The 12,260-nt window shown below is 33.1% G+C and overlaps 1 protein-coding gene across 7 annotated transcripts in view; it reads right to left on the minus strand.

Moving 5' to 3' along the window:
* Positions 1–469: 469 nt before the first annotated feature.
* The window catches only part of LOC110098593 (CMP-sialic acid transporter 4), a 60,265-nt gene continuing 48,474 nt past the window's right edge, over positions 470–12,260 (minus strand). For 2 of the 7 annotated variants that reach the window (XM_028698424.1, XM_028698403.1), the window contains 7 exons: positions 11,922–12,029; positions 11,570–11,703; positions 11,420–11,493; positions 2,714–2,762; positions 2,543–2,602; positions 1,764–1,844; positions 1,317–1,676 (listed from right to left, as the gene is read on the minus strand). In XM_028698424.1, coding sequence (XP_028554257.1) covers positions 2,552–2,602; positions 2,714–2,762; positions 11,420–11,493; positions 11,570–11,703; positions 11,922–12,029 — 416 coding nt within the window. In that variant the 3' untranslated portion in view covers positions 1,317–1,676; positions 1,764–1,844; positions 2,543–2,551. Of the gene's footprint in view, positions 491–576; positions 704–1,316; positions 1,700–1,763; positions 1,845–2,542; positions 2,603–2,713; positions 2,763–11,419; positions 11,494–11,569; positions 11,704–11,921; positions 12,030–12,260 lie in introns of those variants that run through there. The other 5 variants (XM_028698407.1, XM_028698422.1, XM_028698418.1 and 2 more) reach the window with 5 other exon arrangements.

The raw sequence follows: 12,260 nt of genomic DNA on the forward strand, positions 1-12,260 counted from the left end.
TCCTAGTGTTTTCACTAGCCCATTGGGCTCAACAATCTCCCTCTTTTATGTGTTTCAACCCCCATTGGCCTAAGTCCTCGCCTAGTCCAACCCCATACTAGGATTCAATTAAAAATCAAAATAGGTCAGAAAAATGTATCTTCCCAGTACCAGGAAGAGGCTACTTCACATGATGTTGAGAACCTCACAACTAGGTTTGTAATAAATAATAAAGAAAATCAATTCATACAAATTGAAAATACATACTGTAACCCTTATCTATACAGTCTTGAGTTGGAACTTTTATTCTATCCAGTGAAGGTACGCAGAGGAAGGTTCGGTTTTAGGCAAAAAAGCGCCTGTACCGAGTTTTTTTTTTTTTCAATGTACCGAGTTTTTTGGTACAGGCGTTTTTTTGCCTAAAACCGAACCTTCCTCTGCGTACGTTCACTGGATAGAATAAAAGTTCCTTGAGCTGATCAATATTGCAAGTGAACGGTTGACTGTTCTCCTGAAATATTAGTACACACAAAATAAAACAAAATATCATAGAATTATGAGAAAGTAGTAACAAAAATAATAATGTTTGTTATCATCAAAACCATAGTGCTTTGATCAGATTTGCAAGAGTTTTGTATGATTGAGATTCTAAGCATTTGTTGCAATCTTTCTCTAGCATTTCTTCATTCCCTCCGTTCTCACACAGGTTCCAAGTTAGGTTAGCCTGTTAGTAAAGGCAAGTGTCATCTATGGATTAACACGATAGATAATGAGATTTTTTTTGTGTAAAATAACTTGTAATGTCCTTAAGTAAGTGAACATGTGCAGTGTAATAAACTTAATAGTAACAACTAAACTATCAACATGCTGAATGTGAAGAAATATCTAATAAAATGTACTTATAAGTCCATTATCATTTTATAAGAAGGTAACATATAATAAACTTAAAAGTACTTTTGCTGCCTTCTACCAAATAATAAGTATCTCACCATATATAGTAGATCAAGTCCCTAATGATTTTTCTCCCATCTTAACACCACAAAACCTTAAACTCTTTTATACAATCTAAAAAAAAAAACGTCAACTTCTCAACTTCTCAAACCCTAGAGATAAGATGCACTATTCATTTTGAATCAAATGAGATGGAGGCACCAAAAATTAGACAACCCAAAATTAGGAGTTTAGGATTTAGGGATAACTAATAGCCTATTCCATTACAATCATTACTGTTAGCTGATTAATAATCCTGCACAAACTAATCAAATATCAAACCAAAGAAGCAATTAACGTTTAAACTCAAGCGAAAATGACAAGTAGAGCAAGTTCTGTATTGGAGCTAGAAATCCAAAGAAAAAAATTTCGTTGTTAATGTAAATATGCCTCGGTCAAAAAGGAATAACTTTTTACACTGTAATATGAAAAACATCACACAATTTGAACAGAACTTGTCATCCATTCAAAAATAAACAAGCTTGGTGCAACAATTTATACATAGAAAACATGCTACAATCCTTGCTCGAATGCATAAAGTAGCAAGCAGAAGCATAGGGCCAAATAAGAAGAAAATAAAAAAATAATAATTTGAATAAAGGCAAGTCCTGTGTGGCTAATAGCATGTTCCCAAAATGAGCTATCGCACGCCTTAGTTCAACACCCTCTCTAGTCCACAGACCAAGCTCCCGCGTTCATTCAACTTGCTAAACAGAAAGCCAGATATAAGCTGAAAATGGTCGGCCAAAATTCCAAATCAGATTATTCTCTCTTTCTCTATCTATGCTGCTAACCTTTTTATTCATTGTAGTTAGCACTGGCTCATACTATATAGCATATCTAGCTAAAGAATATTCTCTCTCCTTAAAGTAAACCTACAGCAAAATATCCCAAGATTACACGACTATAATAAATACACAAATGAATAAATAAATATTGGTTCTAAAACAGTCATAAAAAACTAATTAAAAAAAAAAAAAAAAACTTAGAAAACCTGTGGTGTAGCTGTTTCAAAGAAATTTTTGAAATAACGCCAGTAGTAAAGCAGCGAAGAGGTTTCAAGGCAAACCTCATTGAGCTATCGTAGCTTCAAGAAATTTTGAGTGAAGAATGAAAAAAATAAATCTGACAAAGCACGTGATAACTCGAACAGCCAAGCCAATTGAACAAGTTGAACAATGATGAAAACAGGAATAACAACTCCATTATTAGGGTTTAGTATATGTGGCTCCCATTAGTGAAAACCTTCCTTATAATTCATATCAAAGCCACCAAAAGAGAAAAATCTTAATATATAAGTCAGAATCTCAATATCTCATCCGATTCTAGTTTTCTTCAGTTTAGCTTTAATGAAGTTGAGAATAAAGTCAAACTGAAATAAAATAAAAGTGGCAAAATGAGAATGTCATTACTTCTAACAGATTTTTTTAAGAAGGAAATGTGTTTGAAACGGTCAGACAGAATGCAAGGGGAAATGACTTAGATAGAACGTTATAGACAACGCACAGGGCACTATCAAGTTAAGAACTGTAACATAAACCTATCTGAGATATTGAGGATTAGACATGCTTACAACATGAAATCACATTGGCAGAAGTGGCTGTCTCTCATCAGCTTCACTACGATGGTTAGACTGAACAAAAAAAAATGGCAACTCAGTTCACTCAAATAAAAGAAATGGCATAAAAAAAATGATAGAGCACAGTGATAATATGGCCTTTAATTCAAGAGAAAAAACACTTACATCCTCATTTGCTCCAGCAGTCATATTTAAAATTGATACTTCCTTCGACCTGAGGTATGCAAAAATTTATCTAATTAAGATGAACGAATAAGTAGACAAGTAGCACAAATTCGGAATGAGAGAACTGCTAAAAATTTTATAAACTAAAAGTTATAGGTGACTAGATAAAAAGTACAATAGTAAAACCCACCTTTAATAGAAGAAGAACAAGGAAAATGCTGCATAGTACTGAACAATTTTCATAATGAAATGGAAATTTATCCAAACCAAACCAAAATGATGGTTTATTTGGAGCTAGACTATAAATGAATTACTGCGTTCTTCTAAACATTAGGTAGGCAATACGGATAGGATCTAAGAGATGCCATAAAATTCCATGGATAAGATCTAAGAGATGCCATGAAATTGATGGAATCTTAAAGCAGTGAGCCATCGAAAATGCAAAATACGTCAAAGAGCCTAAAGTTAAACTTTTAATTTAATTTTTAGTTTGTTTTATTATTTTGAATTTCAGTAGGATCCTATAACCTATCATGAAAGTTTGATTTGTAATAGTAAAGCTACCTGGAGCCAAATCTCCTGCAGCTGCCTCATGATTCCTTTGTTTGGATACCTGTTGTGAGCCTCTTGCGAATTCCTATATTCAGCAACTTCTGCTTACCGTTATCGCCAGTTCTGCTGCTTCGGTTTTTGTTTTTCGTGACATACTCGGTTGTGCGTCCTCTGCTTAGTTATAAGGAAAAATCCACTCTATTTCTAATATGGGGCGCAAGTACTCAACTTCTTACGTGCTCCGAAAATTTTTGCTCTGGCCTCTTTGCATCATCTCTTATTGACGGGGAGAGTTTTGATGGATTTAGGTTCCACGGTAAATTTTTAAAAGGCATATTAGATTTTAAAATAAGACACTACCCTGAGATTTCTCATACAACCAATAGTTTCACGCAAGCTAGCAGAGGAAAAGAGCGAGTGAGGGGCACAGCTCTCTACAGAGTATTTCGGCACAGAGCACTGCTGTGGGATTCAGCAGTGTTTTCAGACAATGTAGAAGGGAGCGGCACAGTGAATTATTGGAGGGAGCAGCACTGTTGTGAAGAGGTATTCGGCACATTACTGTGAAGAAATTTCAACATAGTGCAGTACAATAAGGATAGGTATAGTGCAGGAAATAAAAGGAAGAATGCTGAATGCAAATAGAAGATCAAAAAATAGTATAGATTTGAGTAAGTAAACATGTAATTAATTTTAGCAAGCATTAAGGAATTATTTAGGTGTATTACTAAGATCAATGGATTACTACAGCAGTAATTAAGAGTGGAATTTCAGTGAAGAAATTTCAGTTAAAAAGAATAATAGAGAATTGAAAAAAAAGAATGAAGGTAAGCATTTTGGTATATTCATAATTGTCTTTTAAATTTCTAAAAAGGCAATAAAAACTTCTAAAGCAAGTATACCAATTGTAAGTAGAAATTACGTAGATATATGCATAAGGGAGGTTTTGAGGTGATATATTATATCAAAAATAAGGTAATGTTATGCAAAATTAATTGAGCAATAGATTGTGGAATTTATGGAATGTAAAAGAGATGATTGTAAGTTACTTACAATAGAAGAAGGGTGCGAGGTAGAGGATTTGAGGAGTCAGCTCTTCAAGAAGGTGAGTGATGAAAATTTAATTTAAAAGTATTTACTGTTATTTTAGTAGACACGCAAACTACCAATTAATAAGATTTAAGGAAAGAGAATGATGTTATTAATGAATGTTCACAGCCAAGTATTCATGTTTGAGCAACCACTTGCGAATTGGAATGATGCAGATTTAAATTAAGATATTACATGATTATTTAAATATTTTATTAGTTGGTAATATTTTGAAAATAAATATTATTATAAATACTACATATCTATGATTTTCATAACAATAATGTTATTGTGAAAATTTGTAATCCTAATATATAAGTATGAACTATAAATATATGAAGCTTATTGAATATCAATTTAGTAAATTTTCACTGTAAAATGATGTAAAACTTACAATTACAGGTGGGGCAAAAGGGTCCCCATATATGACACTGCAATTATAAGTATGGCAAAAAAGGCCCAGAGATATGATACCTGCATAGCAAAAGGGACTTCTATTTTGTTCAACGGTGATAATTTCAGTTTTACCTGAGCTCCATTGACATTTTTATGAAAGCTTACTGAAATCTTTAAAGACTAATATTGATATTTTGTATAAAATTAAAATGAATGAAATGATGATTTTTAAAAGATGATTTATATTGTTTTGCAAATATTTCTAAGTTAATTCAATTATGTTATTCTTTATAATCTGATATTTAATTTTTATATAAATTGCAAAACTTATTGAGCCTCATAATGCGTCAGTTCTTTTCATACTAGCTGTTTCTACATGAAAAGAAAAGGAAAAAAGTCAAAAACAAAATAAGTTTAAGTTATTTCATTTTATGTTCTATTGTTTAGCTTTGTTTTTTGTTCTATAGCTGAGATATGTAGATGGTACAGTGGTGTATTATTTTGGATTTTATTATTGGCTCTATAAATATTTTTTTTGATATAATTGAGTTATTAGATGTTTCCATTTATGTAATAAATATAAATGTTAGTGGATGTTTTATATAAATATTTAGATGATAAAAAGTATGATAGTAAAGAATTAAAATATTATGTTTACTTCTGTGACATTCTACAATACTGCTAAGAGATATTGTGGGGTGTTATATATTCCACCATAAAGAGCATGTAGGTAGCATTTTGGATGTAAATGTAAGAAGCTCAGCATCATTTTTTCTGAGAGCTAAATCATCATTCTTCTTTTTTTAGCATCTTATTCAATGGACTGCTGTAACTCTTCTCATAACTTATTGTTATCTTTAGCAAAGTAAAACAGAGCAATGTTTTCTTCCTTTGAATCAATTCCTTAATATTGCAATGGCATGAATTTATTTGAAATACTTCAACTGCATTTTGCTAGGGACCACACTTGTTACTTCAAGCACTCTATGGGAAGCACAAGTTGATAAATGAGCCTGAATTCCATCAACAAATTGTGGGAGGCCATCAGATCCCTCTCCATATATGAATCACTAGAGTTTTTGGTCATATCTTTCATGATAATAAGGTAGTGATGTATGAAAATCTTTATAAAGTTTTACAAGAATACTAGAATAGAGAGTCCTTAAGATGTTTAGCATAGTCCTTTTTCTCTATCCTCGCAGTTTTCTGTTTTGCATTATGAAACTTCTTTGTAGGCCATGATTCTTCTCTCTTTATTTTTTATCGATTAAAATTGTACATAACTAATTTGATTATTATTTAAAGTGACAAATTAATTGTGAGAGTCCCTTGTCATTAAAAAATCCAGCAGCCTCCCGACATTCCCTCCTCGCGAAGGAAGGTTAGTAGGCAACTGCCTTTGATTCTTACTGGTTGGATTTAAGATATGATAGTGCGAGTTCTTCAATTTAAGTCCTCCTCGACCTGATCTAAGATACAACAGCGCGAGGTCTTAAATTTAAACATTTCTAGCCGGATCTAAAGATATGATAGCTTAGGTCTTCAAATTAAAAATATATTTGTCATTTAAGCAAGTAATTAAGAAAGAAATTTATACATTTTTATTTTAATGCTACTGACAATGTGATTGAATCGGTTCAAAGTTGTGAAAGAGTTGGTCTGTTGGGTGAATGTTATCGGGTCGAATGCAAGATTGCAAGAGATCGGGATGATTGCGCGCAGAACAAAAAATAGGAGATAGGATCGGGTCGGATATGCTCTATGCGGTAAATGGGCGTCTGAGTCGGATCGCAGGAGGAAGTCACACGATTCTATGCAGCGGGTCAGTTCAAAGTCCCTTACTGAGAAGCTGAGGGAGGAGGAAGTGATGAAGGCTGAGTTGCGAGCTGGACTTCTCTGTGCGACACAGAAAGGGGAGCAGGAGTAGGAGGCAGGACGCAGGCTTGAGTCAGATCAAAAACAGGTGTGGGGCCAGGTCGCTAATGGTAGGCGGATCGGGTCATAGGAACAAGCATGCTGGGCACGCATGTGTGGGAATGGAGCGGGACTGTCGAATGCAGGATTAGCATCGAAGACGCAACCGTAGGTATTACGTGTGGATTCATAGGAAATAGCGGGATAGGGCAAGCGTCTGCGTGCGTGAGTTTGAAAAAGAGGCCAAGCGGTTCATATGAGAGTTTTATTACTATTAGTGGAGTTACGCGAGGGATCGTTGCGTCGTTTGGGAAGATCAGGCATGAGGTGGGCAATTGCGAGTGGGGTCAGTCGGCGATTAGTGGTCAACACTTATATCAATAATTGTATGCAATTTTGTTGCTTATTCTTCTGTAATGGATGATTGTGATTATAACTTTGGATTTGAGATTGTGTAAAAATGCAATTAGTACTTAAAATGAAATTTTCAATTTCAACACTATTCCTACTTTCAAGATTTAATTATTTATCAATTGGGGCCTGAGGAATTCTAAGAGATGTCATTACCTTGTACAAGTGAGAGGCTTACCTTCCCTTTTCATGTCTATTTTCTTCTTCTATATTTTGTTATTGATTTAATAATGTGATTGATATTAATCTAATTTGACAACCCACTTTTCAACAAGTGTTTGAATTTCATTGTGTTTATATAGTGGCTTTTTTGTTCTAAAATTTGAAGTCATTATTTCTAGTAGCATGCCATTAGATTTACTTCTGAATTGATATTCATATGTTTTCATCTGTCATCGAAGGTAATAAACAACATTTAAATAATAAGAGGTTAGGGACCTTTGAATTTTGCAAGCTTATTGCCTCACATTTTGAATCTCATATTAAATATGCATTAGAAAATATAGGCCATAAGATATCCTACATCAAATATAAAAAGAAAGAATAAGGTTGTAACACTATGTCTTCTAGAACAAAATATATGAGTTAATTAACAAAAACAAATGCAATTTTAATGAAATCTATTTAGCTATGATTCTAGAAAAGCTCAACATATATATTGTAGAATTGAGAACTATAATACCTTATTCACTAGGAGGTATAATCTTGGGTTTCGTATTAGATATTTAGATAGATAAAAGAATATTTTTGAAAGCTACAATATATGAAATTCACAAATAGGCGAACGTGAAAAAATAAAACAAAAGGGCCTTGCTCAAATATTTTGGCAAAATATTGAGGCCAAAACAAAATATTCCTGAATTGATATAAAACATAAGATTTACCCATAGAATATTTACCATTCATTAATAATAAGACAACTATATGTACAATTTGAAAACTTTAAAAAAGGCAACTACAGTGCATCGACTATCTTGTTATATTTAAAGGACAATGTAGATTATTATATAATAAATCTATGCTAAATTAATGATCTTAAAGAATAAATTAAATATGAATTAAAATACAGTTCTCCAAAGACAATAGATAAGGCTTTCTACAAGGATTTATATTTTAACAAATATTATAAATATCCTCATATTAAGACTACTGCACTTACAATTAATGTTTCTACTAGAAAATCTTCGATTACCCACCTAAAGGCTAAAGCATTTTAACACATTCTAACACTAGAATCAAGTATGCTCAAAATTGATCGCATTTAAGACATTTTAGTTCATGAATATTCTTTAAAGGATGATTTAGATGGAAGAAAAAAATTAGTTACAAGATAATCCAACTTCTGATTTTGTAAGAACTAAAATTGCGCCTAAAACCATACAAAAATATGCTCTATCAAAAAATATTTGTGAACGTGAACCTAGAATTAAATAAATAAAATGTTAATATGAAATAAAATTTGAGATCAACTTTACTATACATATCAAACTAGTGTAGATTTAATTTTTGGCTCTTGGGTTCTTGATTTTAAAATTTATAAAAAAGTATTTGATAAATAAAAATTGGTGTCAATATATCAAGGGTTTCAGTAACGATATAAAATCAAAAAAAATTCAAAATAAAAATTTCAACTATCTGACTTGATGAAAAGATAAATAATTTTATCACCATTGATATTTACATCATTTGCTTTACTTTTCCTATAAATAAGTTACTTATCCAAATAAGACATTTTTGTGGTTTGTCAATGGTCAAAGATATTAATTTTATAAAATCTAATAAACATATATTTAAGCTTCCTACATTATTTCCTCCGTTTTGAAATACGCACATGATACATTCATTATGTAACATATAAGCATTTTAGGAGTACCCCTAACATATATATATTATCGTATTGCATTATTTACTAATCATATAACAGATTTGCATGAAATTATTTGAAGGTATCCATTAACAAAGATAAATATAAGTCTACTACAAAGTGAACAGAAGATATATTAAATGAAGGCCAGGAGATGTAATAATCCATCTAAATCCGCAAATAATTTATATAATAATCCTTAAGAAATTAACTTCTACAAAATTGGACTAAATAATTACGCAACAAATTGGGATGAATTCATTTATATATTTAATCAACTATGAACCAAAGCCTAGATCTGTTTATTTTCACCTCATTTGGGATTCACATCCAACACATAGTCTACATAATTTTTAAAAAAATATGCTGATCTATGTCAGAAGTTATAATGTGTAATGAAATCATATCGCTATCTATATATATATATATATATATATATATATATATATCTCCCGTGCACTAATGAAATCCTATCACTGTAGTGGCCCATGAATCTCTACAGGAAGTGCAACAATATGGTTCAAATCTGTTTGAGAATACAACTAAACAACACATTAGAGCCAATTTTTTAAGTCAAATAAAAATCAAATGAATCTAAGAGTTTGAAATTTAAGTGGGAGTCTATGTACGCATGCTTAGTACGTTTACCTATTATGAAAGTTTCTGGAATCCTGATACGCCCTAGGGTTTCACCAATTCGATTTTTCCCTAGTTTCTCTCAAATGAGGTTGAGAGGAACCAAACAAGATCAAAAGCAAAGATTTTCCACGGTAAAATCCCTAGAGTTGTGCACTTTGATGATTTTCGGATTAGGGCACAAACCCTCCAAAACCTTGAAGGAAAACTCTCAAAATTAGAGCACAAACATAAAAAAGAGAAGGGAATCCATTTAGTATTGAAAGGGAAGCAAGTTCAACACAAAAGAAAGATATAACCTGTGAGCGGGACGAAAGCTTCTCTCCCACTTCCTCCTTTAATTGGCTCATCTCCCCTTCCAAAACTTCTACCTTCTTTGATGCCATGCCGTCTAGGATCGAGAGCTCTGATACCAACTTGATACGCCCTAGGGTTTTACCAATTCGATTTTGCCCTAGTTTCTCTCAAATGAGCATGAGAGGAACCAAACAAGATCAAAAGCAAAGATTTTCCACGGTAAAATCCCTAGAGTTGTGCACTTTGATGATTTTCGGATTAGGGCACAAACCCTCCAAAACCTTGAAGGAAAACTCTCAAAATTAGAGCACAAACATAAAAAAGAGAAGGGAATCCATTTAGTATTGAAAGGGAAGCAAGTTCAACACAAAAGAAAGATACAATTTGTCCAATTCGAGAAGGACAAGGTCTCCCACTACAAACCCTAGAAAAATAAGAGAAAGAACTAAGAGGCTAAGAGAAAACTTCAATCTTGCATAACCCTAGAAATCTCCCTCTATTCCTTACTTAAAGCAAGCCAAAAAATCCAAACCAAACCCCACTAGTGGGCTGCCCAAACTAAACCGCCCAGCTCAGGGCTGACCCGAGCCAAACCGGTCCAGAAATGGACCGGTTCCGCTCAAGCCGAAGGCCCCGCTCCGCGCGCGCGTCCCTCCGCGCGATTTTTCGGCGGATCGATCGACGCGGCCCGCCTTTCCGGCCGCTTCCGAGCTCGCCGGGGTCGCCGGCCCTCCCTCTGCCGGTCGGCGGCGGCCCGCATCAAATCCCCTATGACCTGATTCCTCTATTTTGAATACATATCTATGGCCCTCCAATGGATCAAGTGACTTCCATATATCGAATCCGCAAGTCATGTAAGTGACTTCCATATATCGAATCCGCAAGTCATGTAACATCTGTTTATATTTTCTAGGTTCTACTAGAGTTTGAAACTTACTTCTGTTATCAGGTTAGACTCACTCTTTTATTTTTGTCAATGGGTGCAACTCTACTTCTATCAACAAGAAATTTAAAGGGAATTCTTTATTATCAATATGAGTTCAAGGCATGTACAAAAAACACATGATATTTTAAAGTTTACCCCATTTGTTAGTAGATAGAGTATGATTGATTTTAATCAAATTTGATACAAACTTTTTTTCAATAAGTGTGTGAATGTCAAAGTATTTACACGGCTTTCTTGATATTGAATTTCTAAACATAACTTCTAGCAGAAGCCACTAGATTTCATTTGGATTGATTTTCATCAAGTTTTTTATTTTCATCAAAGGTAGAATAAACTATTAAAGATTAAGACTTTTTATGATATACAAATTATACACGTTTGCAGTTTGATTTTATGCATCTTATATTAGAACTACATTAGAAATCAAAGACCAAAAGATGTCACATCAAAGGCCTAAAGAGTAATAAAAAGATATCAAGAAGAATTATCAATAAGAGTAACTAGTCCATGTTATAATGAAATAACAGAACCATAAGATGTTACTAAAATAGTATCTCGGTGTGTCATTTTTTATCATTAGCATTAAAACAAAACTTCAAACCTGTGGTTCTGAGCATGCATCATCTCAATTCCGCTTGGGACCTCATCTTTAATTTTTGCAAGAGGAGAAAAGAACTGATACAGAGTACATTGTCAGAAGTAGTGGGTAGCAACAAGAAATTAATCTAACAAAGCTGTGATAAATGCTAACCTGGTGCATTGATATAAACACTATTGATATGCCCAATATAAAGTTTATAGTCAGTGTATGACCAAACAACGCAGCAGAGGCTATGCCAGTGAAAATGGTTGCAACGCTTGATGAATATTTCTTTAGTATAGTGTCTGCATGTATACAGAAATCATTCATAATTCAAACGAACAAATAATTAAATAAGTGATTAGATGTTTTCTTCTGGAAAGTAAAACATGACATCACTTATTATTCCAAATGATGAAAATGTATTCTCGAATTATGGGTCAATAAAGGGGTTGCTTTATTGAAGATAGCAGAAACTATCACAAAAGTTCAAACCAGAAATGTTTAAGTGACCGTTCATTACCAGCATATTTGAAAAAAAATGAGGAGAGTATGCCTTGTGCAGCATTGTTACAGATTAAAAACATTGTAGCCCTTGAATGCCCTTGTAGAATGTCAAAGCTGCCAGGCCCTAGGTGAAATTAAAGCCAAACCATATAAGAATCACTTCATATTCAAAAAACCAGGTGCTGCATTATAATAATACATGAAGCATTGCCACACAAAAAGTCTAATGGATATAACGAAAAAGTTCATGTAAACAAAAGAAAAGTTCACCCATACAAGGAAACTTAGACTAACGAATCAAAGCTGATAAGCATTTCTCAAATTATAATAACAACCAGAAGGACTTCAGCAGATG

The sequence above is a fragment of the Dendrobium catenatum genome, unplaced genomic scaffold (genome assembly GCF_001605985.2).
Source record: "Dendrobium catenatum unplaced genomic scaffold, ASM160598v2 fragScaff_scaffold_124, whole genome shotgun sequence".
Taxonomy (NCBI): Eukaryota; Viridiplantae; Streptophyta; class Magnoliopsida; order Asparagales; family Orchidaceae; genus Dendrobium; species Dendrobium catenatum.